Below are 27,915 nucleotides of genomic sequence, written 5' to 3'. Positions count from 1 at the left end.
GCAAAAATGCATCTCAAGCTGCCAATAAAATTTGTGCAGTTTATGGACCCGATACAGTTTCCATTTCCACCGCACAACGATGGTTTCAACGTTTTCGTTCTGGTGTAGAGGTCGTCGAAGATGCGCCACGCTCCGGAAGGCCTGTCGTCGAAAATTGCGACAAAATCGCTGAATTAGCCGAGAAAGACCGGCATAGTAGCAGCCGTAGCATCGGCCAAGAGCTGGGGATAAGTCATCAAACCGTTATTAACCATTTGAAGAAGCTTGGATTCACAAAGAAGTTCGATGTATGGGTGCCACACAGGTTGACGCAAAAAAACATCTTTGACCGTATCGACGCATGTGAATCGCTGCTGAATCGCAACAAAATCGACCCGTTTCTGAAGCTGAAAATGAAAAAAAAAGTGGGTCACATACGACAACGTGAAGCGCAAACGGTCGTGGTCGAAGCCCGCTGAAGCGGCTCAGACGGTGGCCAAGCCCTCATTAACGGCCAGGAAGGTTCTGCTGTGTGTTTGGTGGGATTGTCAAGGAATAATCTATTATGAGCTGCTTCCCTATGGCCAAACGCTCAATTCGGACCTGTACTGCCAACAACTGGACCGCTTGAAGGTAGCACTCATGAAGAAGAGGCCATCTTTGATAAACAGAGGCCGCATTGTCTTCCATCAGGACAACGCCAGGCCACACACTTCTTTGGTGACGCGCCAGAAGCTCCGGGAGCTCGGATGGGAGGTTCTTTTGCATCCGCCGTATAGTCCGGACCTTGCACCAAGTGACTACCACCTGTTTTTGTCCATGGCGAACGAGCTAGGTAGTCAGAAGTTAGCCACAAAAGAGGCCTGTGAAAATTGGCTATCCGAGTTTTTTGCCAATAAGGAAGCGAGCTTCTATAACAGGGGTATTATGAAGTTGGCATCTCGTTGGGAACAAGTCATCGAACAAAACGGCGCATATTTGACTTAAAACAGATGATTGTAACTAATTTGATGAACAAATGAAAGTTCAAAAAAAATACCGCAGGACTTTTTTGACAGCCTAATATTTCATCTACTAGTTCTGCCTTTCCCTGTTTTTTTTAGTTATGTTTGAAATATTATTTTTGATTGTCATGACTAATTATAGTTGAAGTTATTTAACTCAAAGCTACGACATTTTCTTCAAAGCTTCCAATGACGTATTTTCAACTGTTAAAAATCCAGTCTCCAGAAAACATACGCTGCGCTACACTTGAGTTTAATTTCCATCAGCGTGCGTTTATAACAAACAAGCAGAGTTACCAATAATATTTTTCAAAAAACTGGAAGATTGCTCTTAAAAAAACTGGAAGAAAACTGGATCCCGTGAAATAGTTTTACTTTAAGAAGTTCGGCTTTGATTTATCTAAAATCATTTTTTATACTTATTCCAATGTCCGAGAAATAGTATTCCCTTCAAAGCGTATAGTAGATCATAAAATAGCGTAATCCACTAATTAACCATTCGAGTAGATCAAAACAACGTTTTCCACAACTCGAACATTACTGTGAAAAAACATTTGAGGATCTTTTCTTCTAAAACTTCTAAAAAAATATGGTTTTGTTTAGATAAAACTTTAAAAATCTCGTATTTTTTGCTCGACAATGAGATTAATTGATGTACACGGTTTCTGCTTATAGATTACTGCATCAAACCTAACCTGAATTTTCTGTTCTTTTCCTTCTCGAATTTTGACATTTCTGTAGTGTTTTTTGACCATCTTCGTAGCTATTTTTTCCGCACTCACGAAGAATATGAAATAAAAAAAACTCTATACTAGCAAGTCCGAAAAAGAACATCCCAAAGCCCATAAGGGAAACGGTTGTAAGTTGCTATTCGTGGCTACTACCTAGAGAAAGATAACCCTCCACCGTTGCGATTGAAGTTCGATGCAGAGTAAGCGCGATTGATAACTTTTTTTTTCTCAATGTCAAGTTTATTCTGTACATAAAGAAATTACATAGTTAATTCATATCTAAATAAAATTCCATATTTGCAATATCTATGATTCTGTTAGTGTCATTTATGAATTTCACATAGTTACTAAAGATTCTCAATAATTCATCTCTTTTAATTTTTCCTATACGATTCAGTGACGGTCTCAGTATGTCTCCAAACGATAGTTGTTGCCATCCTCCCAAGATCTCTGCCGTTTTCCACTGCATTGTTGCCCAAGCTGCCACAACTCGAGGGCACTCGCTTATTTATCGGAACATATCGCCGGGAATATTGGATTTAGAGAAGCTCTCGGTTACCCTCTCAGGTTATCAAAAAATAACTCTCCTCCGTCACGATGAGATTCCTATGAAGTGTACGCGCGAGAGTTCTCTCGGATTCTCAGGTTTCCCAAAAATAACTCTCCCCTTCCAGGTTAGAGTTTGATATATCGGCGGTCCGATTAGTTTTAGAGTTCTTCTGGTTATCGTTCCAGGTTTCCTAATAATAACTCTCCGCCGTCGCGAATGGAGTTCTATAAAGTGTATACGCTATGAATAACACCGGGATGATTGGTTTTCGAGAAGTTCTCTCAGTTATCTTCTCAGGTTTCCCACAATTAATTTTCCATCGTTGCGATTGGATTTCGATGGGAAAAGATACGATAAATAATGGAATGTATAGCCGATCCAAATAATTGTGCAGGTTTTCCTTTTCAGGTTACCTAAAAATAATCTTTCCGCATATTGTAACACATGAAATTTTCGGATTTTCATTTCGTCAAATGGTCGATTGATGTAAACGGAAGGAAGATTACTTGGTTTTCATATTCATATCAATTAAAAATATGGAGCACATTGACACTATGATCTTTGTGCTTTAGAATGTTTTGGAGGACCTATCACGTCTGATGCTAAGACGTTATATAAACTCAAAGCCAGCATAGCACGCGGGCTCTATGAATTTTTGGTATTTTTTTTTTTGTTATGGACATTAAAGATCAATTGGTCTGAACTTCAGAATGTTTCGGAGGACCTAGAACATATAATATTCATATAAACTCAAAGATATTGCTTGGTAAGGCACCCCACACACTGCGCGCTAACCGTATTGATTTTTGGATGTGTAAGCAGGAGAAACATAACGCTGAGAGTGCGTAAGAAAAGAAAAGATACACTTTGGATCGATCGAACGAAAAATGTCAAATAACAAAATTTGCCAAGAAACAGGAAGGGTGAGGGAGAATGTTTATGCATAATGAATATATTTTACAAAAACTTGGTAAAATGAAGCAATCATATCAAAAACTGGATAAAACTGGACAATATTTTTAAAAACTATAAGATTCAGGGCTTAACTGTTTAACTGGATCGAGGAAAAAAGACTGGAAGAATCCAATTTAAACTGGAACATTGGCAACGCTGCAAACAAGTATTCTCTCTTGGTGTAAAAAAATCATAAACACTAGAGTGCCGAATGAACACAACACAGAATTCAGATACTAAACATCGCTTCTCAGTTGTGTGATGTGCGCCTCATTTTATATACACACGTAAAATTCTAGCGCCTGTTTTGTCTTCGCTCGTTCTAAGCAAAGCATAATAACCACAGCGCGCCTCCATACCAATCGTATGCGCTTTTGTGAAGAAAAATAACTTCATTCTCCTTATCCTTCTCAATCTTCTCAATCTCCCATCCTTCTCATTTCGCCCGATTTTCTAATTTTACACATTCTCGGCTCATTCTGTTCATTCTACCCATTCTGCACATTCTTCTCAATCTTTTCACTTCCGCACATTTGGCTCATTCTGTTCATTCTTCTCAAAATTCTCAATGTTCACATTCTACACATTCCACTCATTCTTCTTGGCTCGGCTCATTTCGCTCATTATGTTTATCCTTCCCAATCTTCTCATTCTTCTCGGTTCGGCTTATTTCGCTTATTCTGTTTATCCTCCTCGATCTTCTCATTCGGCTCATTTGAACTCATTTCAATATTCCGCTCATTCTGTTCATTCTTCTCATATGCTCATTTTTTCTTTTTCTCACTCATTCGGCTCTTTCTGCTAATTTTTCTTAATCTGCTCATCCTTCCTTATCGCTTTTAACTAATTCTCGTTTATTCGGTTCATTATGATCATTCTGCTCATCCTTCTCAGTCATCTCTTCTCATTTACGCTCATTCTGGTCACCCTTCTCATTCTTACCAATCTTCTCATTTTCTCGTTATTCTCTTCCAGCTCATTCGACTCATTCAGCACATTCTGCTCATCCTTTTTAGTATTTTCATTCTTTTTAATATACTCATACTTTTCATTCGCCTAATTCGGATCATATTCGTTAAATTCTTCTCATTATACTTACTCTACTTATTCTTCTCATTCTAACCATTCTACTCATTCTTTTCATTCTCGTTCATTCTGTTCATTACACTCATTTTTCTCATTCTACTCATTCGTCTTATTCCCGATTATTCCGCAAACTCTGCTCATTTTTCTAATCTTTATAATTATTCTATTTTTTTTTAATTTGCCCATGTTTTGTAATTTTCATAATTTTCATAATTTTTGTAATTTTTTATTATTATTTATTTTGTTTAATTATTTTAATTTTTCTCTTTTTCTTATTTAATTTTTTCAAACTATTATAATCTTTAAAATTATTCTTAATTTTTTTTTCTTTGTAATTTTTATAATTCTTGTATTTCTTGTAATTTATTCATTTTAGTAATTTTTGAAATTCTCTTCTTTATTGTTTTTTTTTTAATTTAATTTTTGTAATTTATGTACTTTTTGTATTTTTTATTGTTCTTGTAACTTTTGAATTTTTTGTAGTTTTTATAATTTTTATGGCAGACTTATCTCACTTCTTAACTAGGCGAACCTAGCCAGAATTTTCACCTGCCCCCGGGCTTCTGAATGCCAAAGGGGGACTAGGCTCTGCGGAATGCACGTATCTGCATGCTCGTGCTGTTTCAGTTCTGACCGAGAAATTGTCGGACAATCGCGCAGGTGCTAAGGATGACCGACTTTTGGATGCCGGCCAATTCCTTCTCCATATTCAACACCTTTAGCGCTTCCAGAAGTGTCTTCGGGACAATTCCAGTTCCAGAGAGAACGACTGGAACAATTCTTGGGACCTCCCTTAGCCCCCACAGTTCCTTGAGCTCCACGGCCAATGGTCGGTACTTGCAGATTTTGCGACCGTGGGTCTCCTCCAGATTCTGGTTCAGTGGAATAGCGACATCGATGATGGTGACTTTGCGGTCGCTCTTGTCGTAAGCCATTATATCTGGGCGGTTGTGGTGGATCGAGAGGTCGGTCAGAACAGTGCGATCCCAGTACAGCTTGAAACGGTCATTTTCCAGGACAGGTGCAGGCAGGTACCGGTAGTTTGGTACGTTGTCTTCCAGTAGAGCACATTGGAGCGCCAGTTGTCGATGAACAATACGGGCCACGTTGTTGTGGCGCTCGGTGTAGGCTGCGTTGGCCAAAACGGGACAGCCTCCCATAATATGCTCTATGTTTTCACCTGGTTGATGGCACATCCGGCAAATGTCATCAACGTCTTGATGCCAGACGTACCGCCTGCAGTTTCTCGTCGGCATTATCCTGTCCTGGATGGCTATCATGTCGGCTTCTACTACTGAAGAGAGTCCACCACGCGTTAGCCACAGATTAGATGCGGCCTTGTCGACGTGTGGCTGGTCCAGTTGATGGGGGTGGGCACCATGCACTGCCTTCTGCTTCCAAGCTGCAATCTTCTCCTCCACTGTCTGCAGATTGCAGTTGAGTTGGTACTCCGCTTGCGCCAAGTGCAGAGCGCTGTATCCTCTGTCGGCGGCGCAGACAGCCCGGTATAGCGCGTTTTGGTTGGCGCGTTCTGCGAAGTACTCGCGCAGTTGTCGTACCTGGGCAACACACAGTGCAGATATGTCGACTATTCCAAGTCCCCCTTCTTTACGTGGCAGTGAAACTCTCTCCAGTGCCGATTGAGGATGGTGCATTCCGGCCTCATTAAATGCTTTCCTCATCCTCCTCTCAAGGTCCTCTAGGTCAGTTTTGCTCCATTTGACTACACCAAAACTGAAGGTCAGCAGGGGAACCGCGAATGTGTTGATCGCGCGTACCTTGTTCCCCGCGTTGAGGAAAGTCCTCAGGACACAGTTCACTCGACTCAAGAACTTGTCTCGCAGCTCCGTCTTGATGTCGGAGTGGCGAATCCCGGTGAGCTGTCGGATTCCACGGTATTTGTAGGATTCGCCACGAACCATGTCTTGTATAAACTCGCCGTCATAGACCTCGTAGCCTCCGGATTCGGTAAGTTGTCCCTTCAGCAGGTGGACACAGCGGCACTTGTCGAGGCCGAACTCCATGCAGATGTCCCTGCTTATATCTTCGACAACCCGGATAGCTACACCTAGACGCTGACGTGAATCAGCGTAGACCTTGAGATCGTCCATGTAAAAGGTATGGGTCACTTCTTCGTTGGCGCCGTCGCCATACCTTAACTTATAGCCATGACCGTTCCTATTGAGCGTCCTACTGAGGGGGTTCAGTGCCAGACAAAACCAAAGCGGGCTGAAAGAGTCGCCTTGGAATATCCCCCTCTTTATCTGCAGCGTTCTAGACTGCAACACATTTTCCCCATCACTGAGGTGCAGAGACGTACTCCACTGCCTCATCGCATGCTGCAGGAACCTAACGACGACGGGATCAATTTTGTAGAGCTCCAATACCCGGACGAGAAACGAGTGAGGAATGGAGTCATAAGCCTTCCTGTAATCGATGTAGGCCATGCTTAGGTTCCGCTGGTTGTAAACCACCTGGCCGACGATGGCTGCGTCGATGATGGCCTGGTCTTTGCAGCCATGCGTATTCTTCCTGCATCCTTTCTGCTCTTCTGCGATGATGTGATGTTGTTCGCAGTGAGCAGAAACTTTGGCGGTTATGATGCTGCTTAATATCTTGTACAGACTCGATAGGCACGTTATCGGTCTGTACTGTGATGGGTTCAATGTGTTGCTGTCTTTCGGGAGGAGGAATGTGACGCCACGGGTGGCGAATTCAGGGAGGTTGTGTGGGTCACGTAGCACCTTGTTGAAGCACTCAGCTATCTTTGGATGTGCGACGGTTAGCTTCTTGTGCCAGAAGTTCTGAACACCATCGGGGCCCGGTGCTGCCCAGTTCCTCAGGTACCGCGAGGCTTCGCAGACATCGTTTTCTTCGAGAGAGAGATATAGCGCTCTGACTCGCTCGCACCCCCTCACTTAGCCACTTTCGACACCCGTTCTCGGAGCCAAGACCAGGTGTGTGTTTCCAGTTCACGCCCGATCTAAAAATGTCGTCATATGATCTTCGTGGAGGCGTGAGATAGGAACATTTGAGACCAACGGGCAGACTCCTACCCTAGTGTTGATCCACATTTGAGAACATTATAATTTTTTTTTTTTTTTTGTAATTATTTGTAATTCTTATAATTTTTGTAATTTTTGTAATTTTTGTTATTTTTTCATATTTATCATATTTATCATTTTTGTTATTTTTATAATTTTTGGTTTTTTTTCTTAATTTTTGAAATTTCTGTATTTTTGTACACTTATTTGGATGAAACTGTAAGGCCTCTGTAAAAGGTCTCTTGTTATAGATTCTCCGACCATTGATAATTTTTGTAATTTATGTTTGTTTTGTACTTTTTGTAATTTTTCTATTTTGTGTAGTTTTTGTAGTTTCTGTAATTTCTATAATTTTTGTTTTTATTTTATTTTTGTAGTTTATGTATTTTTTGTGATTTTTCATTTTTTTTCTAATTTTGATAATTTTCATAACTTATATAAAATAAGTAAGTTTTGTAGTTTTTATTATTTTTGTAACTTTTGTAATTTTTGAAATTTTGTATCTTTTGTAATTCTTTGTAATTCTTATAATTTTTGTAATCTTTGTTATTTTTTGTAATTATTGTAATTTTTGTAAATTTTGTAATTTTTTGTAATTTTCATTTTTTTTCTTATTGCAATTTGTGTTATTTTGTCATTTTTGTTATTTTTGTAATTTTTGTTTTTTTCTCAATTTTTGAAATTTCTGTATTTTTGTACACGTATTTGGATGAAACTGGCCTCTGTAAAAGGTCTCTTGTTATAGATTCTCCAACCATCTGTAATTTTTGTAGTTTCTGTAATTTCTATAATTGTTGTTCTTATTTTATTTTTGTAGTTTATGTATTTTTTGTAATTTTACATTTTTTTCAAATTTTGGTAACTTTCATAACTTATATAGAATATATATTTTTGTACATTTTGTATTTTTAGTGTGTTCTTATTGTAGTTTTCGTAATTCTTCAAATTTTTGTAAGTTTTGTAGTTTTTATAATTTTTGTAACTTTTGTAATTTTTATAATTTTTGTAATCTTTGTTATTTTTTATAATTTTTGTAAATTTTGTAATTTTTTGTAATTTAGTATTTTTTTTTTCTTATTGTATTTTTTTATTATTTTGTGATATTTGTCATTTTTGTTATTTTTGTTTTTTTTCTTAATTTTTGAAATTTCTGTATTTTTGTACACGTATTTTGATGAAACTGTAAGGCCTCTGTAAATGGCCTTTTGTAATTTATGTATGTTTTGTATTTTTTGTAATTTGTAACTTTTTTGTATTTTTGTATTTTTGTACTTTTTTGATGTTTTTTGTAATTTTCGTATTTTTTATAATTTTTGTAGTTTTTGCAATTTTAGAAAATTTTGTAATTTTCGTCATCACTTGTAATTTATGTAGTTGTTGTTATTTTCGTGATTTGTGGGATTTTTGCAATTTTTGTATTTTTTTGTAATTCAGGTGTTTTTCTGTAATTTTTGTTATTTTCGAAATATTTGTAATTTTTGTTTTTTATGCAATTTCTGTATTTTTAAAAATTTTATTAAAATTAAATTTTTTAAAAATTAATTTCTAATTATTGTGATTTTTGTAAATTTTGGATTTTCTGCAATTTTTTTGTAATTTTTATAATTTTTGTGATTTTTATTTTTTTTGAAATTTTTAAAATTTTTGTAATTTTTATAATTTATATTTTTTTATATTTTATGTTTTTATGTGTGTGTTCATATTTCAATTTTCGTAATCTTTCTAATTCTTGTATTTTGTAATTTTTGTAATTTTTCTTACTTTTGTTATTTTTATCCATTTTGTCAATGTTATTAAATTTGCAACTCTGTAACTTTGTTGTTTTTGTGATTTTTTGTAATTTTTTTTTTAGCAGACTTATCTCACTTCTTAACTAGGCGAACCTAGCCAGAATTTTCACCTGCCCCCGGGCTTCTGAATGCCAAAGGGGGACTAGGCTCTGCGGAATGCACGTATCTGCATGCTCGTGCTGTTTCAGTCCTGACCGAGAAATTGTCGGACAATCGCGCAGGTGCTAAGGATGACCGACTTTTGGATGCCGGCCAATTCCTTCTCCATATTCAACACCTTTAGCGCTTCTAGAAGTGTCTTCGGGACAATTCCAGTTCCAGAGAGAACGACTGGAACAATTCTTGGGACCTCCCTTAGCCCCCACAGTTCCTTGAGCTCCACGGCCAATGGTCGGTACTTGCAGATTTTGCGACCGTGGGTCTCCTCCAGATTCTGGTTCAGTGGAATAGCGACATCGATGATGGTGACTTTGCGGTCGCTCTTGTCGTAAACCATTATATCTGGCCGGTTGTGGTGGATCGAGAGGTCGGTCAGAACAGTGCGATCCCAGTACAGCTTGAAACGGTCATTTTCCAGGACAGGTGCAGGCAGGTACCGGTAGTTTGGTACGTTGTCTTCCAGTAGAGCACATTGGAGCGCCAGTTGTCGATGAACAATACGGGCCACGTTGTTGTGGCGCTCGGTGTAGGCTGCGTTGGCCAAAACGGGACAGCCTCCCATAATGTGCTCTATGTTTTCACCTGGTTGATGGCACATCCGGCAAATGTCATCAACGTCTTGATGCCAGACGTACCGCCTGCAGTTTCTCGTCGGCATTATCCTGTCCTGGATGGCTATCATGTCGGCTTCTACTACTGAAGAGAGTTCACCACGCGTTAGCCACAGATTAGATGCGGCCTTGTCGACGTGTGGCCGGTCCAGTTGATGGGGGTGGGCACCATGCACTGCCTTCTGCTTCCAAGCTGCAATCTTCTCCTCCACTGTCTGCAGATTGCAGTTGAGTTGGTACTCCGCTTGCGCCAAGTGCAGAGCGCTGTATCCTCTGTCGGCGGCGTAGACAGCCCGGTATAGCGCGTTTTGGTTGGCGCGTTCTGCGAAGTACTCGCGCAGTTGTCGTACCTGGGCAACACACAGTGCAGATATGTCGACTATTCCAAGTCCCCCTTCTTTGCGTGGCAGTGAAACTCTCTCCAGTGCCGATTGAGGATGGTGCATTCCGGCCTCTTTAAATGCTTTCCTCATCCTCCTCTCAAGGTCCTCTAGGTCAGTTTTGCTCCATTTGACTACACCAAAACTGAAGGTCAGCAGGGGAACCGCGAATGTGTTGATCGCGCGTACCTTGTTCCCCGCGTTGAGGAAAGTCCTCAGGACACAGTTCACTCGTCTCAAGAACTTGTCTCGCAGCTCCGTCTTGATGTCGGAGTGGCGAATCCCGGTGAGCTGTCGGAATCCAAGATATTTATAGGATTCGCCACGAACCATATCTCTTATGAACTCGCCGTCATAGACCTCGTAACCTCCGGATTCGGTAAGCTGCCCTTTCAGCATATGGACACAGCGGCACTTGTCAAGGCCGAACTCTATGCAGATGTCCCTGCTTATGTCTTCGACAACCCGGATAGCTACACCTAGACGCTGACGTGAATCAGCGTAGACCTTGAGATCATCCATGTAGAAGGTATGGGTCACTTCTTCGTGGGCGCCGTCGCCATACCTTATTTTATAGCCATGACCGTTTCTATTGAGCGTCCTACTGAGGGGGTTCAGTGCCAGACAAAACCAAAGCGGGCTGAAAGAGTCGCCTTGGAATATCCCCCTCTTTATCTGCAGCGTTCTAGACTGCAACACATTTTCCCCATCACTGAGGTGCAGAGACGTACTCCACTGCCTCATCGCATGCTGCAGGAACCTAACGACGACGGGATCAATTTTGTAGAGCTCCAATACCCGGACGAGAAACGAGTGAGGTATGGAGTCATAAGCCTTCCTGTAATCGATGTAGGCCATACTTAGGTTCCGCTGGTTGTATACCGCCTGGCCGACTATGGCTGCGTCGATGATGGCCTGGTCTTTGCAGCCATGCGTATTTTTCCTGCATCCTTTCTGCTCTTCTGCGATGATGTGATGCTGTTCGCAGTGAGCAGAAACTTTGGCGGTAATTATGCTGCTCAGTATTTTGTACAGACTCGATAGGCACGTTATCGGTCTGTACTTTGATGGGTTCAATGTGTTGCTGTCTTTCGGGAGGAGGAAGGTGACGCCACGGGTGGCGAATTGAGGAAGGTTGTGTGGGTCACGTAGCACCTTGTTGAAGCACTCAGCTATCTTTGGATGTGCGACGGTCAGCTTCTTGTGCCAAAAGTTCTGGACACCATCGGGGCCCGGTGCTGCCCAGTTCCTCAGGTACCGCGAGGCTTCGCGGACATCGTTCTCTCCGACGATGATAGCTGGCATCTCTCCAATTTCACCACAACTCTCCTCCTCCCGTCTTAACCACATTTGCCCGTCGCGATGTTCTACTGGGGTCTCCCAAATACCAGCCCAGAAGTTCGTCACATCGCTAATATCTGGCAAACCTTCGCGGTAGTCGGGCTTCTCGTCGCTAATGTGGTCGTAGAACGCTTTCTCGTTATCTCTGAACATCCGATTTTGTTCCTGGCGCTTTGCAGAGTCAGAGTAACGTTTCAGCCGTTTTGTAAGGACGCTCAATTGCTGTACCAATGTGTCGAGTTTTTCCGTCAGCTGGTGAGCTCCCAGCTGGCGAAGTTCAGTAGGCCGCACGATCACAGCAACTTGGCGACATAATTTCACCGATCTGCTGCCTCTTTTGTACGCCATCAGTCTTCCAATTGCGGCGCGCTTGTTTAGGATCCGTTGCTCCAATCTCCTTCGCCATGGAGGCTCACGCCTTTCACGGAGATGTTGGAGCAGTCCGCCTCTTGGCCTAATACGGTATCCTAAACTTTTGGCGGTCGCCACAGCAGCACAGTAAACTTTCAGTTGCAGCTCCTCCATGTTCTCAGCATCAACCAAATGCAGCGGAAGAACGTGCTCGTTCATGAGCTTTACTGCACTTGTCAGCCTGCGGGAATGCTGCAACTTCGGGATCCTGGGGCGCGACAAAGGGTCCGTGTCGCGGAACTGTGAGATCGCCTCGTCATAATGGAAGACCAGATCGCGTAGTAGTTGTTGATCTGGCTGTGGATCTTCCGGCTCAGAGGGTTGTTGTACTGTGGCCTCCACTGGTGCTGATTCGCGTGCCCCACTCGCGAATGAATTGCTCAGCCGTACTGAACTTCGTCTCGACACATCGCTTGCTCTGCTTGTTCTGGAGCTTAGTTCTCTCTGCACCTGCTGCTTGATCTCGTCGACTTGCGTTTGGGAGAGCATATTGTTGCGTACAATCGCTCTACGCCTCGCGTTCATCGCGTTTTGGTCAAGCCTCCCGACGAACTCTGGATACGCTTCCTCGAACATTGCGAGTATTCGAGGGCGACCGCTCATGTCCGTCTCCAAAGCAGTGCAGATGTAATAGGCGCGGATCACGAATTCGTTCATTTCGTGTGTCCACATGATCCGTCGCCTAGTAGTACCCACAAGTGTGGACGACTGTCGTCTGACAGCCGCAACACGCCTCGTAGGCGCAGCGTTTCGTTGGTGATGTCGATGGCTGCTGTTTCCGTGTGGCGGTAGCTCTTCGGGTTGAACCCGGCTGGTGGCCCGCTCTTGCACATCGCCCTCCAGCCGCTGGCCGCTCGCTCTTACGCCCGTTCCAGGACCAGCTCCAGTTCGGGGACCCTCCTCGGGTGATCGCATTCGTAGTATTCGTCTTGACCTTAGCTCCATTGTCTGGGTGTATCTCCTTTGCCCGGGAGACAGCGGGTTGGCAAGGCCTCCATGACCCGGGAGGCCTTCCCCGGGAGAGATATAGCGGGAGGCCTTCCCCGGGAGAGATATAGAGATATAGAGATGTAATTTTTGTTTTTATGTTATTTTTATAATTCTTTTCATTTTTATTTTGTAGTTTTCATGCGTTATACGTTATGCGTAATTGTTATTTTTGTATGTTTTGTATTTTCGGTAATTTCTGTCATTTTTGTGATTTTTGCAATTTTTGTAATTGTTGTTATTTTTGTAATTTTTGCAATTTTTGTATTTTTTGTAATTCTGGTATTTTTCTGTAATTTCTGTAATTTTCGAAATATTTGTATTTTTTGTTATTTATGTAATTTTTAAAAATGTTGATATATTTTCTAATTATTGTGATTTTTGTAAATTTTGGATTTTTATAATTTTTGTAATTTTTATAATTTATATTTTTTTTCATATTTTATGTTTTTCTTGTGTTCTTATTTCAATTTTCGTAATCCTTCTAATTCTTGTATTTCGTATTTTTTTTGTTATTTTTGTTACTTTTGATAGTTTTACCCATTTTGTCATTGTAATTAAGTTTGCAACTTTGTAACTTTGTCGTTTCTGTAATTTTTGTTTTTATGTTATTTTTATAATTCTTTTCAATTTAATATGTTTTGTAGTTTTCATGCGTTTATGTTATGCATAATTGTTTTTTTTTATTTTCGGTAATTTCTGTAATTTTTGTTATTTTTATCCGAATTGTAATTTTTGCAACATTTCTAATTATGATATTTTTTTATAATTTCCATAAAATATATTTTTTATATTTTATATTTTGGGTTCAATTGAGTTGAGCTCTTATTGTAATTCTCGTAATTCTTCTAATTTCTGTATTTTATCATTGTTATTAGATTTTTAACTTATCGTTTTGTAAATTTTTGGTTGTTTTCAGTTTTTTTTTATTCTTGTAATTTATGTATGTGTATGTTTTTATGTTTTTTGTAATTTCTGTAATTGTAATTTTTTTATTTTTTTGGCATTTTTAATGATTTGTATAAAATATATTTCTTTCATATGGTATATTTTTCTTGAGCTCTTATCGTAGTTTTCTTAATCCTTCCAATTCTAGTATTTTGTCATTTTTATTATTCTTGTTATTTTTATCAATTTTGTCATTGTTATTAGATTTGTCACTTGTTATTTTTGTAATTTTTGGAAACTTTTCTAATTTCCGTAGTTTTTGTAATTTTTATAATTTTTTTTTATATTTCATTTTTTTTTTGATTTCCTATTGTAATTTATTGTAATTTCTAATTTTTGTATTTTGTCATTTTTGTTATTTTTATCATTGTTGTCATTTTGTAATTTTTTGTTGTTTTTGTATTTTTTCATAATTTGTAATTTGTAATAATAACGATTTTCATCAATTTTGTATCTGTAGAGTATCTGTTTCGACTTAATCAAATCTTCAGTATCAAACTGTATGCATTATTTTTTTCTATTGTTATACATTTTCTTCAATCTCCCTTTCTCTCTTTTTCTTTACACTCACTTTTTTAGAGCAATTTCGCAGTGTCAATAAAATATGCGTTAAACGTACTTCGAAAATAATTCTGGCTTCAAGGATAAATCGGTACCCGGGTAAACATGAAATGATTTTCTATGACTGAAATTTGTTTTGCGTTTGCGCCTACTTTCTCTTAGTATTTGATTTTCACCCTTAAATTCCATTATTGTGAATTGTAGAGATTCATTATTGACGTAGGCCTCCAAAATGATGTTTTTAAATTCGTTCGTTTATCAGTCTGGACATTATTCTGGAAGGAAACGAATCTATAGAATAAACTCATTGGTGAAAAATTTGGGAGGCCCTGATAAGAATCGATGGTTTGCGAGGTTTTATAGAAACAGCTGAGGATGGTTGATTAAGTTGTCTTGTCCACGCAAGAACAGTACACAAGCTGGTCGGCCATATATCACAGTGTGTTTTCTTAGTGATAATGAATGCACTGCTCTGAGTCTACATTACACATTCCGAGACGAACGATTTAGGTGCGATCAATCCGTTCAGTAGTAGAGCAACAATTGGCAAAAATTGTATTTTTCTTGTTTTATGCGGTTTTAAAACTTCGAAGTTCATTAGCTTCTAGTCTTGACAATAAGAATTTTGGAAAAAGCCCATGTTGGAAAATGATTGGGTGAGTGGTTGCAAGTATTATAAACGACTCTGTTTGGATAGAATAAAACAAATGTATGGAAAAATTATAATGCTTCCAACTTCTGTCAATTTCAACTATTTTTTTTGAGGAATAGTAATGTATAGCATATCACACAAATCTTAGAGAAATTCTGATTGAATTGGTATGAAAATCACCCAAACCCGTTGGTTGCAAAAAAAATCATTAATGTTAAAACTATTTCATTGAACGAGACTAAAAAACATTCTGAATTTAAGCTATTATAGAAACACGTGAACCTACGTCAGAAATTTGCAAGGTTCGAGCCAAATTGGAACAAACCTTTTTTCGACAGATTCTTCTTCATGATCTTCATTGATGTATTATTTTTTCATATTTTTTCGCCAATTATTTCCATTATAATAGATTTCTATAAGTCACGCAATATGCCTTTTTTCTACTGCCAATAATCAATTGCTCATTCGTGTCGCCTTAATTTCTGCACAGCATTCAAGTATTCCGATGACTTTCACAAAACCTTCTCTCATTAAAATAAAAAACCCTTATTTTTATCACTCTTTTCATTTTTTTCCATTTTATTTGTAATTATCTATAACACTAACTAGTATCAACAGAATAAATAATTAAACAACAACGGTGCGAGGGTTTGGCGAAATAAAATCAAAACATCAATTTCGCCTGCGCGGTAAGAAGAGAGTTCCGGTCTTTAGCGTTCCTCCCCCAGCTTGTGGCTCCTCCGGAGGTGCTTCTCGAACCATCGGATCCTATTGACTATCTGATCGAGCCTGCGCGGGTGTTTCCACCAGGGCCGACGCCGAATTGTAAGCCGAAGGAAATTGGACGGCGGCCGCTTGGCGTGCGGCTTCTTGGGTCGCTGCACCCGCGGCAGTTTGACCGGTAAATGCAAATGGTACTCTGCGGCCGTAGAAGAGCTCGGCAGACCGTCCCAGAGCTGCGTCCAGAGCTCCCTGGACGGAAGTGGCAGTGGTGTAGGCAGAATTTCCGAGAGCTTGAGCGTTGGCGGCTGCGGCGGCAGCAGCAGCGGCGTAATTGAGGGCTGATGCTGATGGTGAGCCTCCGCTTCCGCTTCCGCCGCTGCTGCTGCTGCTACCGTATGCCAATGTGGGGGTGTAAACGGGAGCGGCTGCGTACGAAGCGTATTGGGGGTTGTAAAAGGACTGCCCGGCATAGGTTAGCGGAGAGGGAATTGCTCCGTATGTTAGGTGGCTAGTGGGTTGGTTGGTGTAAGCTAGGGGAGCGGGGGCAGCGTAGCTTACCGGGAAGGCACTTGCGTACTGGAGGGGAGCACTGGCGTACTGCCGGACGGGCTTTTGCAGGGAATTTGCGTACAGCTGTGCGGCGGCGGAGTACAACAGTGGATAGGATGATCCGTACTGCAGGGGAGATAGGGCTTTGACAGTGGTGTACAACTCGGGATTAAATCCTCCCAAGAGATTAGCGCCATAGCTAAGCGAGGGATGTTCGAAGCCAGGCTCAGCGAAGGCGGTGGCAACCAGCAGGCATGCAAGAATTAGCTATAAAAAAAGGAATATGTTTAGAAAGCCTCCATAAGAGTTTATCGTTTTGGCACTCACCAATTTGGAAAACATTGTACCGTCGATGTGATGCTGTTGATTCGAGGAAACACAGAGTACTGATAACGCAAACAAACCTCCCAATAGTCTTTATATCGACCACCCCCGCTTCGACGAAATCGGAAATTAAACAACCAATTGAATCGTCCTAAATGAATCGCTTTCTCCAACACATCAGTTAAACAGTGCGAAAGAAGTGCCCCGCAAAAACTACGATCGCACACACGGAGGACGGACATGCGGAATGAAGATTAGATCATCGCATCATGAATAATTCAATGCTGGTTCTGCTAATCGGTTCAGCTCAAACGAGGTGACACCAAGTTATGACGACCACCGCTGCTTCGGTCCGTTCGGAAATTCGCCACAAGTAGCTAGCTGATCACAAGTAGCCTTGGATCCAGCACAACCCGCGAGCATAAGAGGCACAGGCAGGAAGTGAGGCAATAAATCACTACAACTGTTCTGCGCTAGTTAAAAAAATGCGTTGACAAAATCAACCGTTGGGTAGAAAAGACACACAGTGGCATGAATTAGTGGCGCAGCATAAGAACTGAACTGGATTTGATCTAATCACGGTTGGCTTACATTGAGCCGTCCGGTTTTCAGTTGTAGCAACAGCAGTAGCAGTCGGTTGTCGTTGTGGTAGCAGAGCAATTTGATATTCCAAAATGACCTCGTCTAGACCCGGTGCAAACGCCAACGGGGTATCGATTATAGTAGGTTACACGATCGGAGCCGGCTTGGAAGAGAGTGCAACAATATTTCTCTATGAGTTGTGAAACTAATTTCCGATCCGTTTCGGTTTTCATGTTGAAACCCATCATCACTGGAAGCGATTGGCATTAGACCTGTTGCTGCTCGGGAAAAACGAATGATGGTAATGTTGAGTAGATTGAATCAAGAAAAGTTAAAAAAAAAACATATATGAAACAACTAACTGTGGATAATGGAAATCCGACGAGCCCCACGATTTTATTTTAGTCTCATGCCCTGGATTAATGAAGGAAAGGAAGTGATAACTACTAACTGCTACTTGCCCAATTAATTTCTAGCTTTTAGTACATTAAGCCGTTTAACTTAGAAAGTTTTTTTTTACTTTTTTATTTTCTAGTTTTTAGTACATTATGTGTATGATTAATATACATCTCTACAATAAAACCATTCAACTTTTTTTAATTTTATTTCTTACCTAATTTTCTTCGGAATATTTTGATGATGTACCGTATTCTATTAGTCAAATTATTTCATTCTATACCGATATTGAGAGGACTACAAGAAAAAACCTACACCTCTTTGAATTTATGTTGCTCATAATGTAGTGTGTTCTCCAAGTCAAGTGATTCATTTACCGCCGGCCAAATTGGATTTTTCAAGATAATGTAATATACACAGTATTAAAATGACAGCAGAGATAAAGGTTTGTTTCAAATTTCAGATCAATAAGTTAAAAAGAATGGAGGCAAATTTGTACACTATGAACATCATAAAAAATATGTGATTTTCGCGAGTTTTTTCAACGAGAAAATAAATTACTATGATTTATCTGATATCGCCGTTTTATTATGCATATATTACTTAACAAACAAACATAAATGATGTCAATTGGACAGTCCCCTGAATAGCCGCAACCGGTTTGTTGAACCCTTGCAGCCAAAAACCTTGTAAACTAGTGGGAGATCTACAAGTTTTTCTAGTGGACCGATTTCAACCAATGATTTTTTTACGTGATCTTGGATAAATATTCTGTAATCGTAGGATTTTTCCAAAAAAATGATTTTTGACGAAATTGCGATTTTTTTTGTAAAAAAAAGCGTTTTCGCCTCAAAAATCGAGACAAAAACATTCATAAAAAATTTATTTTTCAAAATATAAAAAAAATCCTACGTACAATGACAGGAAATTTAGTGGAGAATCTAGGAAAAACTATTTCATCAAAATCGGATGGACCGTTCCGTAGAACTCCCACCAGTTTGCAAAATATGGTTCCGAGGAAAACTCGTTTGAAATGTTGGATCCGCGCTTCTTACGCAAAGACAAGCCCATTAGGTCCACTAATGGGCTTGTAACTTTGGAACGGAGCATCGGACAAACCTGGGACAAAAACTACAGTAAAGTAGACATCCCAGAGAACATTCTAAGCCAGAAATATGTTTTTTTTTAATTTTTTCATTTTTCCATAGTGTACTAGCCCCTTTAATGTGGGACAACCCTACAGAGATACAAACATACATACAAACAACAGGGCAGTTTGAATGAAACCATGTAAAAAAGTAATTGACTATTTTGATATAGCAGCCATCTTGGATTTGAATGTTCCATAAAATACTGTGATCTACTGGTCAAGCCCTTTCACTTGATACCCATTTTGATGGGATTTGTTTTGAGAAAATATGTAATTGTGGCCATTTTGTGGTGGTAGCCATTTTGGATTTGCATTTTTTTATAAATAACTGTGTTCTACTAGTCAATCCCTTTCATTTGATACCCATATTTATTGGGTTATAAAAAATATATATCGCCATTTTGTTCTTGCGGCCATTTTGGATTTACATTTATTATGTATAATTGTGTTCTACTAGTCAAGTCCTTTTATTTGATACCCATATTGATGGGGTTTTGAGAACATATGTAATCCGCCACTTTGTAGCGGCCGCCATCTTGGATTTTTAAAATGAAATACGCAGTTTTATAATGACTGCAGCGTTAAGGGTGTGTTCTAAATTTCTGATCAATTGGTCAACAGGAAGGGGTTCAAGTTTCTATTGATGTGGTAAAGCGCTACAGGGCAAGTTTTTTTTTATTAAATTCGTTTATTTTTACAGGCTCAGTTACATAAGTTTAAAGGAGACGAATTCTTAATTATATTTTTATTACTATACATAAACATTTTCTAAATCTAAGGTAAGTAAGGTAGAAAACCGATTACTCGCGGTCTACTCGAGTTTAGTAGGGTGACATATTTGTTCAGGAAAAGGATGGGCTATAAGGAAATTGTTACAATAATGATAATCTCACACACTCAATTCTTAAATCTATTCGTATATCTATTGTGTATTTACATTTCAACTTATTCTACTGTTTGTAGCAAGGGGACCAATTGCACGCAAAGGATATAAGGATATAAGGATAATCACATACAGGGCAAGTTAAATAAAACCGTTTCAAAATATTGGAAGGATAACGATAAATAATTCAATATGACAATGATATCAAATAGATTTGTTGATTTCTGTGGAAAAATACATATCCTAAATTACACATTGTTTGCTAATTGCCATTTGATTGGAATAACATTTCAACAAACCTCGAAATTCTACCGAGAATTTGAGAATATAACATTTAACCCCAGCGATCAAGCTGTAAAAAATATTTTTTGTTGAAAGCCATAAATGTGATTTTGATTATTGGCGTTAAAGAAATCCCAATGTTCAAGTATCCTGATTTTGTAACCTGGAGGAAGTTCAATCAAATTGTTTATGTCCTGCATCACGATGTTCTTTTATAACAGTACAGGTCGGACTCGATTATATATAATCGCAATTTCACTTTCAACGTTAATTTTCGAATCCAATACATAATCGAGTCAGAAAAAAGGGTTGTGTCCCATTCACCCGAAACACGTTTACCCGAATGTAACGCATACCCGAATGTAACAAATACCCGAATGCAACATATACCCGAATGGACATTTACCCGAATGCGAACGTTTTCCCGAATGCGACATTTACCCGAATGGGATGTTTACCTGAATGAAGAAGGAAAAATTCCGACAAATCAGTTTTGTCGAATCTGCTGTTAGGAAGTTACGAAGTAAACTGAGAAATTGTAATGAGGAAAATCGAAAAAGATGTTGAAGACTTCGCTGTGTTATTTTTAGAAATTAGTGTAGGCACAATTGACATGCTGTCTTCTTTCCTTTCCGTATTGCTCTTTAAGACCAAGAGATCATTCAGAAATGAGCATGGGTTATGAAATATTCCGAAAATTAAACAGGTAACTTTAACATAATTTTTTTTAATGAAAATGTGAAAAGAATAGATAAGAAAAAATGGTACTTACGTATTTGCAGCCGCAGCGCAATTTTTATCATGAGTTTATTATTTCGTGATGAAATTTATTTTGAGATCAATGTAATGGGGACGAAGTCCCCATTTAACGAGGATAAGGAATCGAGGCGACACCAAGCCGCCGAGGTGACGCAATCCGAGTAGGCCGCCGACTCGCCGTCGAAAGCGGCGGCCTCTCGCAAGCAAACCTGTGTTAGACCAATTGCCCGGTTTGTTTGAAACATAGGAGACGATCAGGTCCGAGCGTTAGCGAGCGTCGGACTGCATACGTTTACCTGGTGCATTACGTTTGCCCGGTTAATTATGCATGTCATGCATTTTGATTGCCTGGTTGCAAACGTGATGCACCAGATAAACGTATGGCGTCCGACGTTCGTAAACGAGCTGCGTCATCCATAAGAATGGATGGACTTAATAATACGTTATAAAACTGCATTCTTTCACTTTTCATTATTTTGAAAAGGATTTTATCCAAAATTTATCTCGAATTGTACTTCCCACGAAAAATACTTTTTGAATGGAAATGAAAGTATGAGACAAATATGATCTTTATATAACACTGATCAGAATTAAATATACAAATACAAATACAAATATAGTAAAATTTGTGTATTATTTGAATGTATTCTTCTTTTGGGTAAATGTCGCTTTCGGGTAATTGTTACATTAGGGTAACTGTCGCATTCGGGTAAATATTACATTCGTGTAAATGTTACATTCGGGTAATTGTTGCATTCGGGTAAATGTCGCATTCGGGTAAGCGTCAATTCGAATAGATGTTACATTCTGGTAACTGTAGCATTCGGGTAAATGTTACATTCTCGGGTAAATGTTACATTCGGGTAATTGTTGCATTTGGGTAAATGTCGCATTCGGGTAAGTGTCAATTCGGGTAGATGTTACATTCGGGTAGCTGTCGCTTTCGGATATTTGTTACATTCGGGTGAATGTCTTTCGGGTAACTGTCATTCGGGTGAGTGGGTTTCGGGTAAATGTGACACAATCCAAAAAAGCTATTTTTCTATTAATATTTGACATTCATACATTAATGAAAAAATCGTTTTCTTGAGATTTGATTATGTATAGGATTTGAAAATAATTGTTGAAAAAAAAGGTAATATAATCGAGTCCGAACTGTAATACTGTAGGAAAGTCTACATATTTTTGGGACCATAAACACGATTCACAATTTCTGCCGTCTGGCCGCCATTTTTACCATACTGTAATTCTCAACTGAATGAAACAAACAAAAGCAAAACAAATTTGTTAGACATACAGAAAGTATTTTTTTTTCGACTTGAGATATTTGATGTTTTCTTCTTTCTGCTGATTTAAACGAATATACTTTAATTAAAAACTAAAATTTAGTTTAGAATCGCTTGACCAATTTTATATGTTTTTACAGCAAATAAAATATATATTTAACGAAGTTTCTAGGGAAGTCATGCATATTTCAAAAAGCTTCAACATCCCAAAAAATCACGCAAAAGCTAGGGTCTCAAGGCTCTCAGATCTTTTTTTTAAATATTTTCGCTTAAAAATAAACTTTCGCAGTTTTTCCTAAAAAGTTCATTCAAATATCTTGCCTTTGTTATAAAATGTTCTGAAATTGGTGAGGCGATATAAAATTTACAAAATGTTCTAAAGTTTCTAAAAAAGAAAAAAACCGAGAGTACCTAAATTGTTGATGTTTCATGCATAATATTCTCAGTTTTCCAAAAAATATATAAACAGATATATTTATTAGATTTTAAATTAAGATAATAGATATATGAACAATTTGAAAACCATCAGAACGATTTTTTTCTAATGTTTGGCCTAAAATATTGTACACACAAGGTAACCCATAGCAAACCACAGTGGGGTCTCGCCCACCTGTCCAAACTGTTCATAGAACAGGTAGACAATCTCAGAAAATTTGTAAATAACGATGGGGAATTATCGAAGGTAACTTATTTGTAATTTCTCTATTATCCCGAATATCCTTATTTTCTTTTCTGTATAGGTGAAAGTTGTTCACCGTGAAGAATGTAATCAGATAAGCAGTAAAGATTACCGGGATCAAACATTTCATCTGAGCCCGTTGTCATTCAAACACTTTTCTGCATCTTCAAGTGCGCTCTTCTGTATGAAGCGATCACTACTACTAATGCGCTGGAATGGAAACGATAGAAAACACGCACACCATTGATGATTGGACAGGTAGCTCACTTGGTCACGCGTCGCCTCTGGCAAAACAAACGATCCAAGAACAAAACAATCCAAACTGAAATTTTAGAAATATTTAATATAATTTTTTAACACACATTTCAAAATCAAACCATCTAAATGACGTCCTTAATGAAACCGCGCGCCTTTCAGAAGTGAGACAAGTTCTGATGGACCACCCTGTCTAACATATGGCAAAATATCAACAACAAACGAGAATAGCAGCAGTAACCATCATCGGAATGGAGCGAAGAAAACAAAGCTTTCGATTGGAAAAATTTTCAAACTCTTGCCTAAGACCCATCCATCCACTGGCATATGGCTGTCGTCAGCTTCTGTCTTCCAATTGAATAACAACAGTGTTTTCGCACATAAAATTAGCACTGTTTTGCAGACTACCAGCGGGGCTCACCTTGTGGTGAGAACCCCCATGTCTCCGAGTGGAGGTGGGTGATCTTTCACTGCTGCCACAAAAGAGACTACTATTAATTTTCGCTTTCGTTGGTCGCCTTTGGCTTTCATCGTTTCCGATTATCTCTGGCGTAATGCGAGTGAAAAATGGTGCTCTGATTGTCATTTCCCGTGGTAACATCTAACTTTAATTGCATCGTTGAAGACCAGTAGCATTTCAACTATTCAATTTCAGAGTTATTGCTTCATTTGACATTGTGATAATGTGAAATTTGCTTGAGGTTTATGTTCGATTATATGGTATATGTCAGGATCATCTCTGTAACAACAATTTCAGTATAAAGAAAAAAAGAAAAATAGAAAATAATGTTATATGAACTATGTAGTATATATGCATTGATTCAATTCAAATAGATTATTTTAAAAACACAGTTGTAGAAGTAAATTACCGAAACCAACAGAGAAAGAATATTTTTTTATCATTATCCAATTCAGTCCTCTAAAAAAATTTAGATCCAATAGGAATTTGGATGAACATCCATCATATGTTTGTATCACGGCGCTATAGCATATATTGTACAGGATCGTTAGCTGAAAAAGGAACTAATTATAACATCCGTCACTGAGCAATATATAAAATCGAATATCATTATGTATTCTAAACTATCTCATGCCCATTTGAATATTATTGAATAATTCAAATAATTTAATCATATTTGGTCATCCGATTGAATTTAATCGATATTTGAAATTCAGAATCGATCGAATCCAATCCAAATGCTCTTTCCGAAGTCGTTGGCTATATGATGGGTGTGCTTCAGTTGAACTAATACGAGGAAGTGGATATATGGTTTGCCAATCGATTAACTCTTAATTGTCAATCGGGCTTTTCGAAAAAAGAACCCAAATCACATTTGTCACAGAACTGTTCATCATCTATTCAAGCTTATCTCCCACACAACGTGTAGGTTGGGATTTGTGTGCACGATGATTGAGTATGATATGTATTAGAATAATTTCCTAGATTTTTTTCTTTCTCAAATATCGCTGCTGGAAGCTTCTCATTTTCACTATGACTTGATCAATTATGAGGGCGTATCCATAATTATTGACGTTTTTCTCGATTTTGCTATAAAGCAACTGTCTGATTCGAAAAGAAAAATTATCAAGAGGATTAAATTCAGCAGATTCGGCGTGGAATTGCTTTGTATTTGACAGTGAGTTGGGATTTGAAACTGTTCCGATTTAGTTCGACACATCAATGCATGTTTTTTCGTTGAAATTTTTTTTCTAGAATAAAATTGCCTTATGTTAAAAAAGTGGATCATTGGTATCAAAGCAATTAGAAAATATTGAATGATCATTATTTTCAAAAAACAAAAGAAAAGAATCAAACAATTCAGCTATCATTCCATAAATTACTAGGTGTTGACGAAGAATAATCCCATAAATATTAAAACAAACGTGGAGAAGATATATTGCAACATTCCCAACATTCAAACCTGTTCGGAACCAAATTCATAATACATCTCGAATCTTTCGCCTATATCCCGAATCATTATCTTTATAAACAAAATTAGAAGGGGCATGCCTGGGCACGCCACAGACACGACCGCATTGTTGGAGTAGGGCAACGAAATTATTGTAGAGAGATGAAACGAAGTTTGAGACTTTTTTCTGTACTGAAAAGAGCCAATATGGTTTGCGTAGTTTTCTTCTCCTAAGGTTAATTGAATCTCTTTGTCCTCGCAAGAACAATACACAAACTGACTATATGTCGCGTTCCTATATGGAGAAAAAAAATCTACAAAACAACAATTAGCTCTGATTTTACTCTAACCTCGTGTACTTGTTAGTTTCTAAAAATTTCAGATGCGTGTATTTTATTTTTCCCTTAGGGCACAAAATTCAGAATTAGGGTGGTACTGCTCGACCTATCTGCGTTTTTAACGCATATGAATGATATTTTAGTAGTAATTTCACAATAGTTTAAAAAAAAAAAGTTTTTTTTTCATGATTTATGTCGAGCGTAGATGCCATTTCTTTTTATATTATATTTGAAGACAAGCAGAAAAAACAGCTCATTTTTCAGATCACCATAGCATGAATTTTGTCCATTCTACCCTAATTATAAATTCCACCTAGGGGTGAGACATAAAAAAAGGCGTCTAAATTTTTTCGCGACCTCGTTCATTCGAATTTCGAGCAAAATCAGAGCCATTTTTTTCTTCGGTAGATTTTTTTTCGTGGAATTGCTGTTCTATTGATTGATAATTTTTTCTCATTACAGAAGATTTAACCTATAAAGTTAATTCGCTTGGAAAAAGAGATGATGGGTTCAGTTCAAATTACAGAGTTGAAATTGATGTCAGATTTTGTGAATCCGAAGAATTTTCGAAACTTTTCGAAAATTTTCGATAAAATAAAAAATCTAACTTTCTTATCTTTATAGATAGAGGTAAACATAGTTCGACAATGTTGTAGCTCCAATTATTTGAGACATCTTTGTAGAACGAAGTTTTTCTCTAGCCGATATAGCGTCTTTTTTCTAAGTTACGTTAGGGTCACCATGAAAAAACTGTTTTTTTTTGCTCTAACTTTTATATTTCAAATTTTACACGCAAACTGTCTTCGCAATACTTTAAGAGCATACTAATACAAAAAAATTTCGATGAAGAACTTGTCAATATCTCAACTTTACTTAGAGTTATTGATATTTCTTCTCAAAACACACGCTCTTTTCATTTATTTGTCATTTTTTGGGGCAAAAATAAAAAAAATGTTTGTTGACGGAATTTGAAAGAACAGATTTCACTCTATGTGATTTTCAAAACTATGTTATTTTTTGTGCTTGAGTAAATTAAAATGTAAGTCATGAGTTTTTGGATGAAAACCCATCAGTAACTTTGAGCAGGATTAAGATATTGACATGTTCTGCATCGCAAAATGTTGGTATTGATAAGCCCTATAAGTCGTACGAAGACCATTTTGATGTAGAATTTTAAATATAAAAGTTAGAGTAAAAAAAAACAATTTTTTCATAGCTACCCTAATGCAACTCAGATAGAAGGCGCTAAAAACAACTTTGTGAGAGATATTTATAGTTTAGACAAAAAATGTCTTAGACAAAGTTGTTACATATGATAGAGCGCTCATTTCTATGTTATCAAAAATAGGGTGGCCTAAATTGTCGATGAAATGAAAAATCTAACTTTCTTATCTTTATAGATAGAGATGAACATAGCTCAACAATGTTGTAGCCCCAGTTATTTTAAACAACTTTGTAGAACAAAGCTTTTTTCTATCTTTTAAAATAATCGATTTAACGCTTTTTTCTAAGTTGCATTAGGGTGATCATGAAAAAACGAGTTCTAAATGATAATTTCCACTTAAATGCCTTAAATGGACCATTGTGCACTGATAAAAGATTTTTGGAGGTTTGCCCTTGGACCACCATTCTTTCATTATTATGCACTCCCAGCCTAGTGAATGTGATGGTGTTGATATAACTTGAGGGGCTTAGGGGCCTGCAAGGGGTGTAAGTGACTCGATCGATTTCTCTTCATCAATTTTTTCTTTAGTTAATAACTCAACTGCAAAAACGTCCCAATTCAAGTTTTGCTACAGAATCCGATGAATGAGGCTCTGACCTATCTTCCACACTGTCAAAAACAGCTGCGAATGTTTTTGCAGCTAAGCTAAGTTACTAGTTACTAGTTACAAAATTAAAAAAAAAAATAATTGCAACTTCAAATTTGAATCCTGGATCCAGAATACAGATTAATCTATTTGTTTCGAATGTGAATCCATAATTCACGTTCAGAATTCAATTTCAAATCCAATGTCAGAGTCCAAGATCAAGATCAAGAATCCAAATGCAGACTCAAGTTCTACATTATTGTTTGAACTTCAGATTTCAAGTTCAGTTTCCAGACTAAAAATTCCATAATCCAGATTCAGATTTCAAAACCTGAATTCCGAACCAAGGTTCCAGCTTCATGAATTATATTCGATCCTGAGTTCATGTTCAAGATGCAACTTCAGATTTCATAGGTACCGGATTTCTTCTGCAATCGATTAAATCTGAGAAACAGAGTCAAGATTCCGTGTTCCGAACACTATTTTTTCCTGGATGTCCGACCTAAGTTTCTAGATTGGGATTCTGTAATCAGAATTATGTTACCGATTCAGATCTCGGATTCAGAAGCCAAATTTAGAATCTATATCTGTCTCGGGCTGGGTCGTGTATTTGGCAAACTATATGAAAAGCTTTCAATGCAATGTGTCTCCTGTTTCGCTCGCTCTTATTGATTTTATATTGCTATAGCATATATTTTATAGACATGATATTTAATTATTGGGGAGCAGCCCATTTTCTGTTATTTTTAGGCTTATTTAATTTAATAAATCGGGTTGACAAAACATGTGCTAAAAATTAA

The 27,915-nt window shown here is 38.0% G+C and overlaps 2 protein-coding genes across 2 annotated transcripts in view; both read right to left on the bottom strand.

The window, feature by feature from the left end:
• Positions 1 to 27,915, bottom strand: part of LOC129767798 (IQ motif and SEC7 domain-containing protein 1) — a 424,090-nt gene that overhangs the window by 309,251 nt on the left and 86,924 nt on the right. The window lies entirely within an intron of this gene.
• On the bottom strand, positions 13,477 to 22,239 carry LOC129767808 (transcription factor btd-like). Its single transcript, XM_055769017.1, has 2 exons — positions 16,788 to 22,239; positions 13,477 to 16,727 (listed from the first exon to the last, which is right to left on the bottom strand). The coding sequence occupies exons 1-2, from the start codon at positions 16,800 to 16,802 to the stop codon at positions 15,957 to 15,959; spliced, it is 786 nt and encodes a 261-aa protein (XP_055624992.1). The 5' UTR covers positions 16,803 to 22,239; the 3' UTR covers positions 13,477 to 15,956.

Source organism: Toxorhynchites rutilus, chromosome 2 (genome assembly GCF_029784135.1).
Source record: "Toxorhynchites rutilus septentrionalis strain SRP chromosome 2, ASM2978413v1, whole genome shotgun sequence".
In the NCBI taxonomy this organism is placed as follows: domain Eukaryota; kingdom Metazoa; phylum Arthropoda; class Insecta; order Diptera; family Culicidae; genus Toxorhynchites; species Toxorhynchites rutilus.
This window is presented reverse-complemented; position numbering and strand designations above follow the sequence as displayed.